General features: G+C 37.1%; 1 protein-coding gene across 2 annotated transcripts in view; it reads left to right on the top strand.

Moving 5' to 3' along the window:
• rk (G-protein coupled receptor rickets) overlaps positions 1-23,669 on the top strand; it is an 84,036-nt gene that overhangs the window by 25,565 nt on the left and 34,802 nt on the right. For both annotated transcript variants that reach the window (XR_016480638.1, XM_090173426.1), the window contains exon 3: positions 20,541-20,612. Coding sequence is in view for 1 of the 2 variants with exons in the window: in XM_090173426.1 (XP_090029552.1) it covers positions 20,541-20,612 (72 nt within the window). In the remaining variant the exon portion in view is untranslated. The remainder of the gene's footprint in view (positions 1-20,540; positions 20,613-23,669) is intronic.

Raw genomic sequence — 23,669 nt, 5'->3', positions numbered from 1 at the left:
AGGAATTTAAAAATGTCCTATTTAACCATCTTGAAAATTATAGAGAAAAGTGCTCTAGTTAAAATTTGTTACCGCCGGTTAGCTCAGCGCGATATGGAATGCATTGGGAAAGGCACTACCACAAATCGGCAGCGGCAATTTCGAATTTGATCGGTTTACGGTTGAATTTCCAAGTATACACCCGAGTTCAGTAGCGGGCCAGCGGCGCCAGGATTTTTGGGGAGGTAGGCCAGCCATTTGGAGGCCCCCCGCCACCACAATTTTTTCAAATCCGTCCATGTGGATTATTTAATTTTTTTAAGCAAGTGGTGCAATTTTTGGGTAAAATGGGTACACGACGAAAAAATTAAAACTAAATGAATGGTTATTTACTTATTTCTACGACTAAATTCAAGTCTATCAAATTACATTCATTCCTTCGGTACTTCGCATGTACATCCCTTACATCGGAACTTACAACTTTACGAAGATGAATGTACATAGGTACACTAACTTGAAAGTAAAGTAAGTTTAAGAACCATTAATTTGTAAAGATAAAATTAAAGATACAATTTGGATATAGTAGCGCTCGCAAAAAATTAAAACTAAAAAATAAACTACTGTCGCAGAAAAGTGACTCGTACCTTTGGAAGGAATAAAAACAGCGGTGTCGTTAAGCGAATCACTCGCGTTAAATAATTTTGGAAAATACCGTCTTTTGCTTTATATTTCAAAGTGATAATTAATAAACATAGATAAGATTTAAAAGCAGTTGTCATAATTTATTTTTAGTACTACAAGTGAGGCATACCCAGAAAATTCCGTTTGGGGAGTCCAGGGTAAGTATAGAACGGGTATGGCCGAGATTACCACTTTGACATACATAAACGTCCGATTTGATGATTGTTTAGAAATTTCTTAAATGTATTAATATAACAGGCGTAGGAATCTTTAAGAATTCAACAGAAAATAGGCCAAATTCGAAATTCCCGCCGTCAAATGTACTAGATATTTCGTCTGTCTGAACCCGAAACTGAGTATAGCCGAAGCGTCCAGTCCAAAATCCAAATGGAGTATAATGTGGTCTGTGGGATGGAGGCGACTCATTTCCGACCGGAACCCTTTGAAGCCGAAACTCATTTCCGTTCTCCGTTGCGTCCTCCTTGTCGGAACAAAGAAAGTTTAGATTCGTGTTAAAACGGGCTCCCCGACTCTCTTTTTACCGCCATCTAACGGCGATGGATACCGTAAAAATGTTGCTCCTTTTTATATAAAAATATAACGTTTGAAAACCGTGTTGCGAGCTTCCGCCCCCCCCCCCCCACTATGAGGATACGAGGCTCGTGATTGGCTGTTTGGATAATGGGTAAAAGTAATATCCCGTCCGTGGCTGGTGGCTGGTTTCTCCTTTGAGATAAAATCAATTAGACAGTGCCGAGATAAATCGCTTTTGCCTCATCTTGAAATTAGGGAGGCGCGTTGTTCGGGAGGCGCGTTTTCTCCTCTACAAATGCTGACGTATGATTAGATTAGACTCGCCTGTTCGGAGTTTGGATCAAACCTTATCTCGAAAGTGCATCCCCAATCTTAACGCGTTATTTCATATCTTCGTTTAAATAATTTAAATAATTATTTATTATTAAATAATATTAAAAAAATATATTATTTAGACCACTATGGTTTCAAATGAAGGTCTTCTTTAAAAATATTCTAGGGGGGGGGGGCAGTATTAAAACCTTTATCAGTGTGCATTCATAGCTTATACCCATGCCAGTAGTTTGAGCTTCTCGGACCACTTTCTGCCAATGCGATTCTAACACTCCACGTAAAGTAGAGGGCAAACTTTGGTGGCGCCATAATCTGGTGGGTTAAGTACACTTTTGAAAATAAAAATATTAAAATATTAATTCATTATAATTCGTAAAATATTTTATATTTATATTTAATAATAAGTTAATAAGAACGCTTAGAGATATTATTTTTAATAATTGTAAATATTTTAACTAAATAAATATTAAAATTCGAAGCACCTTCAAAGCTTATTCGTAGGTTGCTCGTGGGTGTGGTCCAGTGGTTCTCAACCTTTGCCACCTCGTGGAGCTCTATTTCAGTTTCAAATTAATTCCGAAAATTAATTAACTTTATTTTATTTTAACATTTTAGTGCGACGATTGACACTGATTTTCACAACATAGTTTTTCGATAGTTAAATAGAAATATGTTGGGTATTTAATTTTTTTCTGACGAAACCAATAAAATACGAGAGGTCATGTGACCATGTCTTGTCTACGTCACTTAGCGGTAGCTCTTGAAGGTAGAGCGCACGCGCTGCAGTCGCGGAAACCTTCGGAATCTGAAACCCGCGTGCGAGTAAAGCGCTAAAATATCTTGCGCTCGTGTCGTGGATAAAAACATTTTATACTTCTTATTTTTTATTGTTTTATTTTTTTAGAAACACCGATTCTATAGTATTCGTAGCACGTGTTTAATTAGTTAATAATCACGCGAGCGAATGCAACTAGATACGAGCCGCCACTTGTTTTAAGCTATCGTTAACAAATCAAACAATATTAGAGAGGAATAGTTCTTTTTATAAAGTAACGCGGCCTTCTTGTTTAAATGTTGCTCTTACGTCACAGTCTCTTACTTTCACAAGTGTACTAATAAATCGGGGTTTTTCAACATTTTAACCAGTTGGGTAAGACCAATTTTTTTTGAAATTAACTATTATGGGTATACATGCATAGTTCGACATTGAGAATATAGATGGCGCTTTATTTTGTAATATCGGCGTGACGTATGTCGACGTCACACATCTTTTTTCCTATAGATAAAAAACTGCCCTCAATATGGCTGTCATAGCCCAAAGCTACAGAGCGATACTACTATATTAGGGGCTTACAGGATAATTATTTTTAAAACCATGAAAACCAATTTTCCTGGTTTACTCGCGTAATTTTGTTATGTAAATATTAATATTTTTCAGGGAATTTATGGTCCGAAAACGAAATTTTAACGCCTTGAAAGGGAAATTTCATTTTCGCGATCTGGAATCACTGATTTCGACTAGGATAAATTATCTAAGGCAGCTTCTAATACCCTTACGACTCCTGTTGGATGTCCGTGTGCTTAGCTCTATGCAAACTTAAATGGGTAATAGCAGAGAGGGTAAAGTCGCTTCGCTACGACTTTACCCTCTGGTAATAGAGACTTGGCACTACGTAGCTTTGTCCATGGCCGCCATTGTGGTCATATTTTTCTATTGAAAAAAACTGTGACGTAGCACTGCCAAGTCCCTATTGAATAATGGATCTCCGTGAAAAACTTAAATGAAAATTGTCTTTACATATTCTGATGTCTAATTTCTTACAGAAAATGTTTTTTTTTAACAAAACCTCAATTACTATTAGAAAATGACCCGAACGAATTAATGTTGTCATTGCTATCACACGAGCAAACATTTTTGCCCATCTTTGTTGATGAACACAGTTTTCGATCAAGTTTTGCAAAACACGTTGGACGCTCCACGAAAAGATTTCACTTGTTAACCGGCAAAGATAATTACCGGTAATTCTTTAAATAACACAAAATATTTCAATTTACATTAAAATCGTATTTTATATTAAAATTGTCATTTAGTTTTGTGTAATAAAAATGTGTAATAAAATTAATAAATTGAAATATTTGTGGCTAAGCCTTGGTCAGAAAAACCGACCGTTCTTTAAAACTTGGCCAACAGAAGCGTTCGTGTGACCAACACGTTGTGGACATTTTCGCACGGATAAACTTTTTTTGCAGCCTTTGTTATCCAACAATGATTTGCAAAAATGTTGGCTCATTCAGATCACTAATTTACTGTGGAAAATATCGAAGCCAATACCTTGTAGAATTTATACTGAAGCGCTTTTAGAAAATGAGCGGAAGAAACTATAACAAAGAATGAAGGTTTTCGCTTCTTCATAGAAAATAACTCGAAACTGATAGAGAAATCGCAAAATGAAATATAATGAGCGCTTTTAGTTACGGAAGATGGACCGACCAAAATACTGAATTCTCCGAAACGATCTTTTAGCAAATGGCTACGTGAATTTCTAAAACATTTCGAATCCTTTCTTTTCCCGTTTGCGTCTGGGCAAACTAACATTAGGAGAAAGGAGGCCTTAATCCCGAGGAAACGACTTACATCAGTTGAGTTTTGGGAAAACGTTCGGGGTCATAGGTCATCGGAGTAATATTTCTTCCCTTTCCCCTCCTCCCTCCGTCCGTAACTATCGCGAGGCTGATGCCAATTGTTCATCTTCGGACAGGCTGGACACTTTTTTTCGCCTATTGGGCGACGACCCCCGGTTTTGGACACTCGCCAATTCCACCCTCCGCCCGGTCCCGAAGGCTTTCCGTTTCCTCCTGGCCGAACGGCCTTGTTTCGGTGCTCTTTAGAAGCCGTCAGAATCGAGGCGGGGAGGGGGGGACTTTTCCGGATCCTGTTTCTTCCGGTTGTCATGGTTACGATCTTCATCCTCCGAAGCTATCGTTTTTCCCTAACGGCCCGGACTAACCCGCCACTACGATCGGAGCTGCGGAAGAGGGTAAAGTGAGCGGGGTAGTTTGCAGTCGCGCGAGGGCTGTCAGTCGAAGCGCGCGCGCCGCTGCCTGGCGCTGTGGAAATTGTAGAAACCTCGTAGAGACGAGAGAGCCCCCTAGTGTCGCTGCAACGAAATATCGAGAATAAATGGTGATCCTATTCCTCGTTTGTCCGGCGCGGGGGGCGCTGCGTGTTGTTGACGTCAGCGGCGAACACACGCTTATAAATAGACTGAACTCCGGGGCCGCGCGTGGCGTTGCTCTCCTACGACCACGCTAGCTTCCCCCCGCACCGCCAACTCTCAAATTGCGAATTTAGTTATAGTCGGCTTGGAAAATTATTGGCCATTGAAAGCGGGACGCGCGGTCAATTAGGGATTTGCTCGCATCCGATGTCACAACTCTTTCCATCGCCAATTTTAGATGTTTGCTTTATCGGAATTGGGTCAAAATGGGCGTTAGGTTTTAATTGACTTCCGCCATTCGACCGCTATTTCGCCGTATTTGCTAGTGAATTAAATTGTTTACTTCTCTCGCCTGTCCATTTTGCCGGATGCTTTTTGCTCAATTTAATGGAGTAACGCGATTTGTTTTCAGATTTATTACATCATTATAGTAAAATAGGAATAGACGCTTCGATAAAACTCATTCGGAGATTAGCTACGAAGTATACATAGAGCCTGGATGCCTATTTCTCAGTAGCAAGTCTAATTGTTTATTTTATTCAAAATTTTACATTATTTTGACACTACGATTCAATCATAATAGTTCTTTTTATAAAATAACCTTGGCCATCTTGTTGAAATGTTGCCTCCCCGCTTCAGCTGTGGATCCGTTTTCTCTCCCACTAAAGAGTTTATGAACTCATTCTTAGGCATTGGCTGAACTATTGCAGGGCAACATTTCAACAAGTTGGGCAAGCGTAAAGACATTTTATAAAATCAACAATTAGTGTGTTAGGCCTAACCAAAGATAATGTACGCTAGATTCGAATTCAGAGAACTTTCCGATTGGCGGTTTTTTTAACGAAGTGATTACCCACTTCCGGCACGTGACCTCCGAAAAATCGGGCTCCGTCGGTTGCTGTAATGTGACTGTAACTATAGAGCTAATTTTTCCGGAGTTCCGACAGGAAGTGGACAATCGCTGTTGACCGCAATTCAATTATTTCGAATCTAGGGTACGAGGTCTGTATTATCTCTGCTCTAACACAGATTTTGGCTTCGACACGAAAAAATAATTTTAGGCCTAACCGAGATTTTGACATCGACACGTAAAAATAATTTTAGGCCTAACCGACATTTTGGCTTCGACACGTAAAAATAATTTTAGGCCTAACCGACATTTTGACATCGACACGTAAAAATAATTTTAGGCCTAACCGATATTTTGACATCGACACGAAAAAATAATTTTAGGCCTAACCGAGACTTTTGACATCGACACGAAAAAATAATTTTAGGCCTAACCAAGTTTTTTCATCGACACGAAAATATAATGAAAAATTAAAAATAGGGGGAATTTTATTGAAGAGTCTTTTGCGGATACGCGTTTCCAATCTCTCTCGTCATTTCATGTAAGAACATATCGACTGGGAGACAATTTGGTTTGTTTACTTTTTCGCTTTTGGCTGGTGTTGAACTGACCTCATTTCCAGTTGATTGTTTATCTCTATTAATAAGTTAAACAGAATGTCCTTGATTTAAACTTTGAAGAGCTTAAGTTGCATCTGTGTAAATACGTAAGAAAGCTTTTACCGTGTCAAATTCTTGTTTCATTTTGGTCCATTTATATCCTATATGTGCGATGTCTCGATTCTATTTGAATCGCTATCAATATTTATATCGTTTTACTTTTTCGGTAGTTTTCTTAGACCAAGTGTATTTATTTATAAGTAAATGAACAAGGGTTAAGTTGGAACGTTTTAATTCAACCCTTGTTCATTTACTCGCAACTAGTATCGTTAATTTTCCGGAAAAATAAAATGCGGAAAACTTTCCAAAAAATATTCCGGAAAATTGTCCGCAAATACATTAATAGTGTTACATTGTTAATCAGTTTAAACTAGTCTAGAGGTTTAGTTTTACTTTTTGATAAGAAAAAATGAGGTGAAAATGCCGCTTTATTTAAACTTGCAAACAATATACTACGACTAATCACGGAATGAAAACTTTTTTCCCCCGAAAAATACAGAAAATGTTCCGGAAAAAGGCCTCGGTCATTTTCCGGAAATTTTCCGACTTACAACACTACTTGCAACGCTAAAAATGTTGTACAGAATTTACTAAAAATCGTCACAGCGCTATCAAATACCACAAAATAAGATTAATATTAATATTTCTATTAGAAAACCATTTTTCAAAAACACCTATCTTAATTATTATAAATTCAAAATTTAATTTTAACTTTTAAATTTTCATTATCGATATAAAGTGTGAATTTCAAAAGGAGTGATTAAATATTTGAAAAATTAGTAAAATAATACCAAATCCGGTTTATTTATAAAAATAAAATAATAATTTAAAAAATGTATAAATAAAACTCTACCACTAAAGTTTAAAAAATATATCAACAACTTCCCAAACATTAACAAACATCCAACTTCAACCTGAACCCAATGACAGAATTAGAAGCTTATCTTTTTTTTTGAAGAGGAACTGTAATATACTCAAAGCAACAAGATTATTCGGTCGTTCACAATTTATCTTATTTCCGCTTGATTTATAAATCATCCAGTTTTCTAAACATTCCTCGGAGAGGCGGGGGTAGGGTGTTGATAGGCAAATATGTAAAGAACGAGGAGCGAACGGTCGATGGGATGAAAACATCTGAAAGCCATTTCTGTAATCGTCGGCGGCCTACATCGGCTCTTTCCATAAACATTCGCTTCGACTAAAAGCCGATTATGAAATATGACAGATATTCTGCCGCGTATTAATGCGAATCAATGGGACATTGACGCTTACTGCATTTTTATGGCTTGGCACAATGTCTTCATTCTTTTCTTTCGTTTTAGAGGAGGCTTATTCCGCGTAAGGTTATCCGCGTTCACTTTTGCGCTTATTTTTCAGTCTATCATAAGTAACGCAATAATGATAAGTACGGTATTTAGCTAAATTTATAACCGAACTGATTTTTACTGGTATTGCCCAATCATCGACAAACTACTACAGGATTAGTATGCCCCCATAGAGGATTAAAAATCTAGTACAAAATGGCGAATACTGCTGTCGTGTTATTTTACGAGCTGGTAATTAATTTTTAGTGATGGTACCGAAAAAGTGCTTTGACGGTTTATTGAAATTCTTGGAATTATCATTTTGTAAAGCATCAACAAGTTTATCAATCGATTCGCAAAGACCGACTGAAACCTATTTTGAAGAATACCTAGAAAATTAACAATAAAACAATAGGGAGTGTCATACTGACGTTACTAGTCTTTATAGTTTGTTTTTTATTTTCTTGTGTACGGCAGTTGGGATATCTCCGCGGGCGATTATTTTTTAGAGTGGGTTTATTTGTGATATTTGTTGATTTTAAAATCGTTTTAAGTCAGCAATAAGTTTTCCTTGACTACGCAATTATATTTAATTTCGTTATTTAGCTCGCTGAAAATATAAGGCGAATTTGATTTAGGGGAAAGGAGATCATGAAGTTAAAATAAATACATTACTGATACGACCAGTTTTAAAATCGTTCCTTGTGATATTAACGGGCGTGGGCGAATGTAGTTACGCATTTTCTCGCTGGTAGGGGGATGCAGACGATCCTTTTTACTTTTTAGGGTAGCCGAATCGTCAGTATACGAATAGACCTTTCTATAAAACAAGTTACGCTTGCTGAATTTGTTTTTACTTAGCTCATTCGTCACGAAATACGTAGAAGTTCAGTTTATGCTTAAAAACAGGGTGCCTCGTAAAATTTACTCTTACGTCCAGGGCTTTTTCGCAGTAAAACGTCATCGATACGTCACCCGTGACGTGGCAGCAACATCAAAACAAGAAAGCCAATGTTACTTTATAGAAAACACACAAACTGATCAAAGATTCTGCAATAGAGCGCGAAACAACGACACGTCTGATTATAGAATCCACAGTAGTTTGCCCACCACCGACACAAACTGAAAATGATAAAATATTCTGTAATAGTGACCCCACATTAAACTATCAGAATATTTTGTTAATCGCCTACGCGAGGGCGTATTTCATACCCCATCCACTAAAATGGATCAATTTTAGGTCAAATAAATACACCTTTGCGCCCACGCGAAGCAATCTTAGAACATAACAATCGTAAATAGTTCTTACCGCTGCCACAAAGGCATCCTAGCATCCGTCGTAATTTACGCACTATCGCCACAAAGCGATCCTAGAACCCGCCCTAGTTTGCCCACAGCCGACACAAAGCGATCCTAGAACCCGCCCTAGTTTGCCCACCGCCGACACAAAGCGATCCTAGAACCCGCCATGGTTTGCCCACCCCCGACACAAAGCGATCCTAGAACCCGCCCTAGTTTGCCCACCGCCGACACAAAGCGATCCTAGAACCCGCCCTAGTTTGCCCACCCCCGACACAAAGTGAACCTAGCACCCGCCATGGTTTGCCCACCCCCGACACAAAGCGAACCTAGCACCCGCCATAGTTTGCCCACCCCCGACACAAAGCGAACCTAGCACCCGCCATAGTTCGCCCACCCCCGACACAAAGCGAACCTAGCACCCGCCATGGTTTGCCCACCCCCGACACAAAGCGAACCTAGCACCCGCCATAGTTTGCCCACCCCCGACACAAAGCGAACCTAGCACCCGCCATAGTTCGCCCACCCCCGACACAAAGCGAACCTAGCACCCGCCATAGTTTGCCCACCCCAGACACGAAGCGAACCTAGCACCCGCCGTAGTTTGCCCACCCCCGACACGAAGCGAACATAGCACCCGCCGTAGTTCGCCCACACCCGACACGAAGCGAACCTAGCACCCACCGTAGTTCGCCCACCCCAGACACGAAGCGAACCTAGCACCCGCCATAGTTTGCCCACCCCCGACACGAAGCGAACCTAGCACCCGCCGTAGTTTGAGCACCCCCGACACGAAGCGAACCTAGCACCCGCCGTAGTTTGCCCACCCCCGACACGAAGCGAACATAGCACCCGCCGTAGTTCGCCCACCCCCGACACGAAGCGAACCTAGCACCCACCGTAGTTCGCCCACCCCCGACACGAAGCGAACCTAGCACCCGCCGTAGTTTGAGCACCCCCGACACGAAGCGAACCTAGCACCCGCCGTAGTTTGAGCACCCCCGACACGAAGCGAACCTAGCACCCGCCGTAGTTTGCCCACCCCCGACACGAAGCGAACCTAGCACCCACCGTAGTTCGGCCACCCCAGACACGAAGCGAACCTAGCACCCGCCGTAGTTTGCCCACCCCAGACACGAAGCGAACCTAGAACCCCCAATAGTTACGCGTAAATAGATGGCCCACCGCCACCCCAAACTAAATCTAAAATATGCCATAGCACGCCCACCTCCCACCAAAAAAGCGATCTTAGAATAGTTTCCGTTTGAAAAATCCTTTCCTGTAGTAGCGAACCCGTACGTACCAAAACTCCCGAAAGACATACTCGCTAAAAGGAAAACCAGACAAAAAAATACACCTCCGAGATAGAAAAAATATATATATATTAAAATAAGCCAACCGTAATTTCTGTCTCTTTCAGTTTCTGTAAAACCTGCCAATCTCAGAAGCATCCATTGAACAACAACAAAAAGTGAAAAACCAAATCATAAAAAAACATTACGCGAGTTAAGCTTAGTGCGGGAAAAAACAAGGAACGATATTGACGTTTTCTGCACGCCGCGTCGGGGACCGGAGAAGTGCCATAAATTTTTTCGCGCCTACTTTTGGCGTTCTCCCTAAAAAAAAAGGGTTTTTACGATCTCCCATCCCCTGGCGGCCGCCGCCGCCGATAAGAAATGAAAAATTATTTCGCCCTCTATACTCGCTCCACTTTCTACTTCACGGAGCTTTTCCGAGGGAGATCCTCCTTTTTTTACGCGGCCTACAAGCTTTTAAAGGGCCCGGGCACTTAGGGCTGGGGGAGTCGGCCAGCGATAAGAGTCCCCCTGGTGGAGAGTTAGTCTCAATTGTTCCGCCTGTAGAATGTAGATGGCCCTGTAGGCGCGATTGATGTAGCGTTATTGCTGGCGAGTACCGGGAACTCCTCCCCCCGTTCTTTTCTCCGGAGCATCTTTCTATTAATTTGGACCCTTTTTTTAGCCTAGCTCGGCTAGATCGCTCGCTCTCGTCGTTTAACGGGAACTGATAATATTATTTCGCCGAGAGATGGCGCTACTTGTTTTTCGTTTATCTTCTTCGGCGTATTTCTGTTATCTCTCTTACTTCGTTGAATTAATCGTTGGACGTGTAATAGGGGGTTTTGTTTTTAGTTATTCGATTCCATCAACGATTTCGTTATCGGCTAGCGCGTGATTATAGCGGTTTTGTTTATTTATTACGCGGTAAAGCAAACATTTGCATCGTAGCCCTCGGAGGTTCGATTTGAACGCTTTTATTCGTACTAGATGGCGCCCAATTATTTTTGGAGGGAATGGTATGACTACTTCTAGATTTATTACAAAAAATACTAACACCATTTTAAGCGATGTTTTATGTAAATATTATAAGCAAAAGTGCAACTCTGGGAAAATTCTTTCGAAATCGAAAAAATTAATATATTTTCGCGGTTTTAAGAAAATTTAAATTTTTTACGTGTCAGACTGTTGGCGCCATCTGTTAAGAATTTGGGTATTCACGAAGCAGCCACTAATGGCGTTGTTCCTGTGAAAAGACCCCCTTGTCAAATATTTATGGGTTTATTACGCTATTAAAAGACCACAGTCTCGTTTGAATATCGAGGGCAGGATGGAATGACTAACAAGGAGACATCCCGAGGTGTTTCTCCGCGATATTTTTCAAACTCTGGGGTTGGGTAGACCTTTATTTGTCTTGAAAGCTCCTAAAGATAAAAGTTTCAATGGTCATTCGTTTTAAACTTTAAATTTCATTGATTTCACCCATTTTTATCGATTTTACCCAATTTTATAAAAAAAATTATTTTCAAAAAATAAAAAAATAAAATTTTGCAAAACAATATTGGGTAAAATTGATATAATTGGGTGAAATCAATAAAATTCGGTAAAATCGTAAGGGTTTACAAAACGTGATTTTTCTCATGCTCTATTACGTAGAGAAAGTTTAAACTTGAGTTGTGAAAAATATTTTTGGTTGGCATGGCAAAACGAATGGCCATTGAAACTTTTCCCCTTAGGAGCTTTCAAGGTACATGAAGGTCTACTTAACCCCAGAGTTTGAATCGGGGAGAAACACCTCGGGATGTTTCCTTGTATAAGTCAATCTGAAATTCCTCCCGAAATTTCCAAACGATTGTTTGGATCTTTAAAATAATTTATTTTGAAATTTACTTTTTAGTTAAAAATAAGACATCGTTTTAGATATTATATATATCTAAAACGATGTCTTATTTTTAACCAAAAAGTAAATTTCAAAATTAATTATTTTAAAGATCCAAACAATCGTTTGGAAATATATATGATATTGTAAATAATAAGTTTTCAAATCTGAAATTCAGGGTGACCACACTTCTATAAATATTTTATAATTTTCCATATATTTCGATTATTTTCCTATAACTTCCTATAATTTGAGAACTTTGCTACCCCATTTTTCGTATTTCGCGCCTTGATTTCAATATAGTTTTAAAGTTCGATAGAAAGCGCCCAAAAACACTCAGCCTTTTACTAAAGCACTAATTTCATTAGCTTTTACGGCAGGCTCGTATTTTAAAATGTAAATTTAATATTAATTTAAAGAGTAAGTTGCAAATTATTCTTTATCGCCTCAATTTTGTTATTAAACGAAGCGCGTACGTTTAAAGTACACAAATATAAAGTTTCGTTGCTTTCAGTTTCGTAGTTAATTAGAAATAATTAGTAGAACGGTCAAATAATTTGAATTTTAGCGTGGTGATTGGCGTCATTGACTACACGTTATTTCTCATTGGTCGCTATGCCCAACGTAGAGCTTAGACTTGGATACAAAATGTAGATGTTACTGATTCCGTGGCCGAATCCGAAAAATCTCCAATAGAACCATGGGATTCTACTTCTGAATTTTGTACGCGGGTGCTTACATGGTTTTAAAAACACGCGCTCACGCTTATTCTATAGCATTTCCATATCTAGCAAGGATATTACAAAAATGATCTTGGTAGGATAGTAGGAACTATACAGGGTGTCTCAATTTGCTCGATCAGGCCATTTTTCTCAAAATGTATTTATGCTAGGGTTTATTTGTTAGGTATGGAAGGCTTTGGTTACTAAATTTCAGAAAAATCGAACGATTTTGTGCCGTTTTGGAAAAATTATTTTTTCACCGGTAGGTGTCACGCAAAATGTTTCAATAGAAAAGTTGTAGGGCATAGTCGAAAGTGTAAAAATAATTTTGGTTCGGTTGAAAAAGACCTATTTTTCACTGAGTTTGGAGGTCGGGGGAAAAACAAGTTGTACTAGCAGGCAATAGCCTTTAACGTAAACAATCGTACATAATCACAACACACATGTACATTTATTTTAGGGAACTTATGCTTTCAGCTATGTAGTTAATAATCAGATCTGCAAAAAGTTATTGTTAAAGAAAATTATTACGTTCAACACCTAATTAGACAAAGTAGACAAAGACCGCGTCTTCCATTTCGACGTGGTTACGAGTAAGATCATCAAACAAAGATTTGTAGACCAAAAATTACGCTTATTTTTCTTTTGTTGTTTTTTAACGTGAAATATCAATTGTCCGAGTAGTATTTAAAGCGTTTACATTTCAAAGTTAAAACATTATCTCAGCTTGGCCGATTGTTGTCCAGTATGCCTCTTTACACTCGAGATCAGCGCGCTCACATGCTAGAATTATTTTACGGAGAAGGTCGTCGTAATGCTACTCTAGTAAGTCAGTTATTTAGACGAAGATTTCCCAATTGCAGACCAGAGTGGTCCGCGACTTCGACAACTGGGGTAATATCAATTCGAGGTTTCGTGGTCGTGGTCTCCAGGACATCGACATGGAAAACACCATACTTGCCTACTTCGTCGCCTATCCTCGAGCGAGCGTCAGGACTGCCAGCTTTGACTTAGGGTTGGATCGAAACTACGTTTGGAGAACACTCAAAAGACACCATTTTCATCCTTATCGAGCGACACTTCACCAAGGACTGCATGACGGTGATAGACAGCGCCGACTCGACTTCTGCAATTGGTTTTGCCTCATGGCTGACGCACACCAGGATTTTCACGATCAGCTACTGATGTCCGACGAATGTTCATTCGGAAGAGATGGGCCTTTCAACCGTCAAAACCAACATATGTGGGACTACGAGAATCCACACTGGGGATTTCCTCACCGCCACCAAGTGTAGTTTCGCTTAAATGTGTGGGCTGGTCTGTTAGGTGACAGAATTATTTGCCCGTTCTTCCTGCCAAATCGTCTGAACGGTCAAAACTACTTGGAGTTCCTTCAAAATGAAATATCCAACGTGTTGGACGACATTCCTCTGGCCGAGTACAGACGCATCTGGTTCCAGCAAGATGGGGCGTCACCTCACCAATATCGTGACGTGGTTGCATATCTAAACGACGAGTTTCCTGGAAGATGGATCGGAAGAACTGGTCCTGTTCTTTGGCCTGCAAGATCCCCTGATCTAACACCACTCGACTTTTTTCTTTGGGGATTCGTAAAGGACTACGTATACCAAACACCTGTGACGAGCGTTGAAGATTTACGACAAAGAATCTTCGAAGCATGTCGCCGGGTGACTCCAGAAATGGTTCGGGGAGCATTTCGCAATATGCAACATCGTGCATATTTGTGCATTGCATCAGAAGGTGGCATTTTTGAAAACATTTTGTAGAAGTCATTAAAAAACATTTGTCACTTGGGCTAATTATTATTTGTTATTTTTCGAAATCTTATAACTGAAATGCATGTTACCTACAATTCGTTAAATGCTATTGCCTGCTAGTACAACTTGTTTTTCCCCCGACCTCCAAACTCAGTGAAAAATAGGTCTTTTTCAACCGAACCAAAATTATTTTTACACTTTCGACTATGCCCTACAATTTTTCTATTGAAACATTTTGCGTGACACCTACCGGTGAAAAAATAATTTTTCCAAAACGGCACAAAATCGTTCGATTTTTCTGAAATTTAGTAACCAAAGCCTTCCATACCTAACAAATAAACCCTGAAAATTTCAGAACCCTAGCATAAATACATTTTGAGACTAATGGCCTGATCGAGCAAATTGAGACATCCTGTATAATCTACCAGTATGCAGTGGGAAAAATTCTGAAAAAACCGTAGTCAATGACGTCACAAACTAGGCACGGTAAAATTATCGTTCAGAATAAAATCCGCAGCGGGGCCCTGCACGTAAATTTAATTTTAATATTAAATGAACTTAAAGTGGAATTGACACCACCCTAAAATTGGTTAAAAACCATTGAAATTGATAAAGGACGTGCGAAAATGGTTCTACAAAAAATTTCATGTTAATATTTCCAGTTTTTGATTTATTATTAGCAACCAAATTTCGTGTTTTATCCCCCCCCCCCCCCCCGATTCGAGAATCTCAGAACCGCTTGGTTGAACCTACCATCTCGTGAACGAAATATTATTTTTCCCGGTTTTATCGTTTTTCGGTCGGAACTGTCGTCTGCTACGACATTTTCCTTGGCTTTTTAAACAAGTTCTATTCGTAGAGTGTAGTTTATCGTGTTTTTAAAATGCCTTACACGCCGTCCTTTCTCAAATTTTTGGCGCTGCACGTAGGCTCAACCGTGATTTCTGAAAATTTTTTAGCCGTTTGATGTAGGTCTACTAGGTTGCGGAAAAAGTAGCGTAACTTTTTAAATACTTTCCAATAACTATAAAATTTCAGGGTCATAATCATTAATATATTTTCCACGTAAATTTTGGCTTTGGTGACAATTCCCCTTTAACGGCGGTATTTCATCAAGTGAGTGACATTTTCGGAAAGCCCATGATCAAATGAACAAGAAAAATACCAAGTAGTTAAGTTTCTATTACGAAAAGGCGTAATACATTAATACATTTATCTAGTCACGAGATCTGTGATGTTTTCATATTAAATGTAATATTTATATTCAACCAAAGTTCTTTTAAATTTTCTTTTTAATTTTATTAAATTATAGGAATATTTTTAATATTTCATCTAACGACTTTTTAAGGCCTTTAATCAGGTAACCGCGTTACAATGCATAGGAGGGTGATAAAATTACTGTTATATATTCCTATAAAATGATAAAATTACTGTTATATATTCCTATAAAATGATAAAATTACTGTTATATATTCCTATAAAATGACAAAATTACTCCTATTTTTCCTATAAAATGACAAAATTACTCCTATTTTTCCTATAAAATGACAAAATTACTCCTATTTTTCCTATAAAATGACAAAATTACTCCTATTTTTCCTATAAAATGACAAAATTACTGTTATATATTCCCATGAAATGACAAAATTACTGTTATATATTCCTATAAAATGACAAAATTACTCCTATTTTTCCTATAAAATGACAAAATTACTGTTATATATTCCTATAAAATGACAAAATTACTCCTATTTTTCCTATAAAATGACAAAATTACTCCTATTTTTCCTATAAAATGACAAAATTACTCCTATTTTTCCTATAAAATGACAAAATTACTCCTATTTTTCCTATAAAATGACAAAATTACTCCTATAGATTCCTATAAAATGACAAAATTACTGTTATATATTCCCATGAAATGATAAAATTACTGTTATATATTCCTATGAAATGATAAAATTACTGTTATATATTCCTATAAAATCATAAAATTACTGTTATATATTCCTATGAATTGATAAGATTACTGTTATATATTCGTATAAAATGATAAAATTACTGTTATATATAACTATGAAATGATAAAATTACTGTTATATATAACTATGAAATGATAAAATTACTGTTATATATAACTATGAAATGATAAAATTACTGTTATATATAACTATGAAATGATAAAATTACTGTTATATATAACTATGAAATGATAAAATTACTGTTATATATAACTATGAAATGATAAAATTACTGTTATATATTCCTATAAAATGATAAAATTACTGTTATATATTCCTATGAAATGATAAAATTACTGTTATATATTCCTATGAAATGTTAAAATTACTGTTATATATTCCTATAAAATGATAAAATTACTGTTATATATTCCCATGAAATGATAAAATTACTGTTATATACTCCTATAAATGATAAAATTACTGTTATATATTCCTATAAAATGATAAAATTACTGTTATATATTCCTATAAAATGATAAAATTACTGTTATATATTCCTATAAAATGATAAAATTACTGTTATATATTCCTACAAAATGATAAAATTACTGTTATATATTCCTATGAAATGATAAAATTACTCCTATTTTTCCTATAAAATGACAAAATTACTCCTATATATTCCTATAAAATGACAAAATTACTCCTATAGATTCCTATAAAATGACAAAATTACTCCTATAGATTCCTATAAAATGACAAAATTACTCCTATTTTTCCTATAAAATGACACAATTACTCCTATTTTTCCTATAAAATGACAAAATTACTCCTATTTTTCCTATAAAATGACAAAATTACTCCTATAGATTCCTATAAAATGACTAAATTACTCCTATTTTTCCTATAAAATGACTAAATTTCTCCTATTTTTCCTATAAAATGACAAAATTACCCCTATAGATTCCTATAAAATGACAAAATTACCCCTATAGATTCCTATAAAATGACAAAATTACTCCTATTTTTCCTATATAATGACAAAATTACTCTTAATTTTCCTATAAAATGACAAAATTACTCCTATAGATTCCTATAAAATGACAAAATTACTCCTATAGATTCCTATAAAATGACAAAATTACTCCTATTTTTCCTATAAAATGACAAAATTACCCCTATAGATTCCTATAAAATGACAAAATTACTCCTATTTTTCCTATAAAATGACAAAATTACTCCTATTTTTCCTATAAAATGACAAAATTACTCCTATTTTTCCTATAAAATTACAAAATTACTCCTATTTTCCTATAAAATGACAAAATTATTCCTATATATTCCTATAAAATGACAAAATTACTCTTATAGATTCCTATAAAATGACAAAATTACTCCTATTTTTCCTATAAAATGACAAAATTACTCCTATTGTTCCTATAAAATGACAAAATTACTCCTATTGTTCCTATAAAATGACAAAATTACTCCTATTTTTCCTATAAAATGACAAAATTACTCCTATTTTTCCTATAAAATGACAAAATTACTTTTATAGATTCCTATAAAATGACAAAATTACTTTTATAGATTCCTATAAAATGACAAAATTACTCCTATTTTTCCTATAAAATGACAAAATTACTCCTATTTTTCCTATAAAATGACAAAATTACTGTTATATATTCCTATAAAATGATAAAATTACTGTTATATATTCCTATGAAATGATAAAATTACTCCTATAGATTCCTATGAAATGACAAAATTACTCCTATAGATTCCTATGAAATGACAAAATTACTCCTATTTTTCCTATAAAATGACAAAATTACTCCTATATATTCCTATAAAATGACAAAATTACTCCTATTTTTCCTACAAAATGACAAAATTACTCCTATTTTTCCTACAAAATGACAAAATTACTCCTATTTGCCTTATAAAAAATTGGAGGGTTTCCTGTGGTCCAAATTATTCCTAATTATTGGGGAAAATAAGTGTGTCTAATGAAGCTCTTTTTTTGTTCAATGAACGGATTTCGTGTGGCCAAAAAAACCCCAACCTCATTATTTTATAGACAAAGGATTAAAATTCGAAAATCCGCTGATAATCCCGTATAGTAGTCCAGCTTCATTTCCTCACAGCATATAGTCGCCTCTCTAATTGCCAATTTACATCCAATGAGACAATTATTCACAGTTAATATATAATTGTAGTTGGTGTGATACTGAAATAAAATCAAAAGTTAATTAGCCCGAGTGATCTTCGTAAGTTTAATCATAGACTACTTAAACCATGGTTTAATATCCAAACTCTTTTGGCATCAAGCTATATTTTACGGTGGGGCACTCAGAAATTTAAAACCAGGGTGGGCCGATAGTTGTATAAAAACAGGGTTATTTAACTTGATGAGGTTACATTAGGAAAGCTTTCGGATAGCGCCTATAAGTCACTTTCTCAAATTTCCCCTATTTTATGTTAATTATTGCACGGGAGTGCCAAATAAGTTAATTACATTTAGTAAATGTAGCCACAGTTAAAAAAAATTAACATTTTTGGTAAATATTTATTTTTTTAAATGTAAAAGTAAATAAATTTTAGTAAATAATTTTCATAATTAATCGGTCCCACCATATTTTACTTCTTTTTCACGAACTTCCATTTATCTGTAACAGAGGGCGCTGTTGACAAATTAAGATTAAAACCCCCCTTAACTCAAGTGGTGATTAGAATGTCTGATTTATTGTGGGACAAGCGTTACTTTTACTAATCCAACCTCCTCCAAGTTGAATAACCTTGGTAATAAGGCACAATTATGTATGATTCGGCGCCATCTACGGCAGTTTTCAGGAAGTAGATGCTATTTAAGTTTAGTAGTAACGTAATTTGCTTTTCGCGTCAGTCACTGCGATTGCCCAAACCGTATTTCTGAAGTAGTGTATACCCTAACAATTGTAAGTTGGATGGAAGTTACCACGGAGATATTAAATATTATTTTATTAATAAAATTTATTTATACTGATCGTTCTAAAGCAGGATTGGCAAGAACCAGCCAGACTGGTTTAAACCACCCTGGTTTTAACTATCGATAAAATCCATGGTTAAATCCATTTTTTTTATTAAACCAAATATTGAGAAATTAATTAGAAATATTGAAAATTTTTAAATACTATTTATTTCAATTAAAAAATTCAGAATATAGTATTCTGCATTTTTTATTCCAAAACGAAACTTAAACTTAACCTTCACTTTTTGTCGTCTGCTACGTCGTCTCACGAAGTAATGAGGGCTAGATATAAGCAATTGGGGGATTTTAAAATTCATTTTGCACGTGAAAATACGCCGCCATGTTAGGGTATAAAAGCTATACCTCACAATGTAAAGGTACCGTCACGCGCAAAAATTTAATTTTGAAATCGGTCAATTGACGGATTTTGAAATGACGTTTTAGCGCGCGACACTACGGGTACATGTCTTGGGCACACAGGCTTCTTTGCGTGCTTTTTTGACCATAACATGTAGAGGTATTTTCACGCGCAAAATGAATTTTAAAAGCCGTCAATAGTTCTTTTTATAAACTAACGTGGCCTTCTTGTTTAAAAGTTGCTCTTACGTCACAGTCTCTTACTTTGACAAGCCTACTAGCGCGCGCTACAGTCGCGAGGAATATTGTTTTTTTTAGCGCGCGTGCAATCGCTCGTGCGCAAAATATCCTAATAAAGCTGTGTCTTCTGACGTAAGAGCAACATATTAACAAGCTGGGCAAGACCACTTTTTATTTTATAAAATCAACTATTTGAGCATTTTCGAAATAATGAGGGCTAGATATAAGCAATTTGAGCATTTTTGTATTAGTGGTTTTAACCGGCTTAAACCACCAGTTACAACGGATTTTATCCATATTGAATTTTTTAATTTTTTAAAAATCCATATTTCCCCAACCCTGTTCTAAAGAAACGTTAGTTTTAGTAACTTATCAAGAGAAAACAGTGTAATAAATCAAATAAGCTTTTGCGATAATATGAAATCTTTGTCTTTGCAGGGACCTGAGCAAGAACGCCATAACTCAGCTTCCGGCGCGCGCATTCGAAGGGCTGCCAGACTTGGAAGAATTGTGAGTGTCATTTTGCCGGTTCATCTCGGGAAAGGCTTAAAATTGTGCATCACTCTCGCCGTTGGCCTTCGGATAAACCCTTCCGCATTCTAAACTTTATGAAGAGAACCGCTTTTAACACGGTTGCAATTTCCAATAAGCCCACCAATATATCAATGGCGGAAACTCGGGGGAAGTTACCCTTAAGACCTTTAAACCCGCTACTGGAAGGGAGGGGCGGAAACCCCGAGGAAAGGGTTAAACTAACCCCTGCTGTGATCACATTCGAGCAGACTCGATCTTTTTATTTATTCCGCGCGCGCAAACTTATAGCTTAATCTGAAGGAGGAAAATCCCGTTTTAGACTTTAATTCCGTTTAGTGCGAGCCTTTCGCAAAATTTGTTTTTATTTTAAGAAGGAGGGGGGAGTGGGATCCTTTATTTACGACTCCCCCCCTCACCGGGTCGCCGTTTGAATGTTTCGGCATTTAGCTACATCTAGCGGCGATTGGGTAAACTAAAAAGGTCTAAACATCAATCTAGGCAAAGTGGGGCGGCCACTTAACGTAGCGTGGCGAGATAGTTCCGCTGGTGGAATATAGATGACGCCGCGTCGCTTCCTCCCCCCGCATCCAGGGGCCTGTTTCCTTTTTCGAGCTCGGCCAATCGTAAGATCTCTTTTGACGTTTGTTGCCTTTGACGGCGTTGCCAATAATGGCTGTCATCGATCGCGGCGCCCTCCTTTTTCGGAATTTGCGAGGCGCGTTTTTATTTTCTTAATACGGCCATTAAACGTAATGGCACGTATGGGCCGCCATCTACCTCTGATTCGACGAACCCCCTTCGCCTCTTTTACAATCCCATCTCCGCAGCATCTCTTTTTCTATATAAAGTTGCTTCTCTTTCTATAGAGTTCCGAATAGGCTGTTACGCTATATTTTCTAAGTTTTGAAATAGACTCTATCTATACACTTCTTCTACTTCTTTTCTTTTCCTCTATACCTATAAAAAACTCAATCTTCTCGGATTTCGGGGGATTACGTTTTAGACCTGTAGACTCGAACTCTTTGTGTAGAGGGGCGAATTATTTCTAGATTCTAAATTCTATACGCGCTGGACGAAATTACATTTTCACTTTTTTTTGTTAAATCCTTTGTAGTTTCGTAGTTGTTTGGGTCGTGGTTCGTAGGATTCATTAAATCCTAACGAATATAATAATCAGGGTTGCCACGGTACCTGGAAAAATCGGGGAATTTCAATATGGGTCTAAAAATCAGGGAAATGTCGGGGAATTTCAAAAATTAGTCTAAAAATCAGGGAAATGTCAGGGAATTTCAAAAATTAGTCTACAAATCAGGGAAATGTCAGGGAATTTCAAAAATTAGTCTAAAAATCAGGGAAATGTCAGGGAATTTCAAAAATTAGTCAAAAAATCAGGGAAATGTCGGGGAATTTCAAAAATTAGTCTAAAAATCAGGGAAATGTCAGGGAAATAGGAAACCTTTACTAAAATTTAGGGTAAACAAATACAAAATTTAGCCACAAAATAAGCGAAGATAGTCAGGGAAAACCTAGAAAAGTCAGGGAATTTGAATGAGGAAAAACTGTGGCAACCCTGATAATGGTGGACATCTTATTTAGTATTTTAATAATTAGTAGTTTTGCGTGCGCCACAGCCACTGGAGTTCAATTATTTATTTAAAGGGAATATAACCTCAGGTATTTGGTGTGGAACACCAACGTTTGCAGCTCTGGCCGCTCTTGCCTTTGGTTTTAGAAATGTTTGGCGCCACTGTACAGGGCAATTTGAAAAATTGTAGGGGTCTTCCATAAAGATTGCTTTGCAGGTTATATTCCCTTTAAGGTGGGGTGGCGGAGTGGTTAGCCCTTTCGCCTCGCAGCAAGGGGAGCCGGGTTCGATCACAGCTTGTGGTACTGGATGAAAACTCGGAACAATTACTTCCGCGTTGAGTTTGCAAGTCCCCCCCACTGGTTAAATGGGTTTTCCCTCGAGTTTTTCGGTTTCCCCTTTCCATAAAAACTTGCTGAGGTTAACGGTAATAGTGAGTGTAGGGAGCTGTTGGCTCGCGTGGCATGAAGGGCTCGCCACCACCCTCCTACGCATTGTAACCCGGTACACCTGTTTGAGGCATTAAAATTCGATAAGAGGACTTGGACATAAGGTGGTGCCTTGGGAATTAGCTTAGTTGATTATTATTATTTATTTAACTACGCTAATTGTGCCAGGTGGGTTTCTAAGGAGAATAATTAACTAAATTTGGTGATGCTACCGAAACGTTGACTAATTTAATTAATATTAACTTGGGAATTTTGTTAAGGACTCATCTCAATTAAGGAACTAAATTACGATAATTTGAAGGAAATTGGTGTCATTATTCCATTTTGGTCGTAACGCTTTTGTCAATTTCCATTAATTATTTATTGTTCGGGTTAAGCGACCCCTTGAAAACGTGTAGGCGAAACTTGTAAGACAGCAAACGTACCTTTATTCCGTACAATCTACACTCCTACCAGTTTCAAATTGGCCTATTGGCGCCTGTAGAAGTGTTCCACACGTTTTACTTCTGTGTCCAAGGAGAAGTTAATTTACTGGGGTTATCCTACTACCCCCTAGCTTATCAGTGTTAAATGATGTTTTTTCAAATAAAATATAATGTATATCAAAATAAATAAATCCAAATTATTTGAAGCATCAAGATTACGCTCTCTCAAACTTAGCCTTTGTGGAAAAAACTATATTTAAGACTGCAAAACGACTAAAGTATTTTCAGATTCCACTAAGAATTTGTAGGATAAAAACATTTTCGTTTGCCAATGGCAAATAGAATGGGTAGTGCAAAGTCTCCCTTTGGGAAAGTTTTTATGGAAGGGTCTACATATAGGTCTACATTACGGCCGACTTCGAACAAAATCGGCAATAAACACCTCCGGTACTCTCCTTGTTAGTTACAAAACCAACAATCACAATTATCTCTGTTTTGACGCTGTTAAACTAATTCAACTAATATAAGCTAACATATTTTTAATTCGAAAAGGTTCATAAGATAAATTGTTGGT

This window comes from Leiobunum rupestre, chromosome 4, assembly GCF_980474605.1.
Source record: "Leiobunum rupestre chromosome 4, qqLeiRupe1.1.hap1, whole genome shotgun sequence".
In the NCBI taxonomy this organism is placed as follows: domain Eukaryota; kingdom Metazoa; phylum Arthropoda; class Arachnida; order Opiliones; family Sclerosomatidae; genus Leiobunum; species Leiobunum rupestre.
Note: the sequence above shows the minus strand (reverse complement) of the source record. Positions and strands in the feature narration are given on the sequence as shown.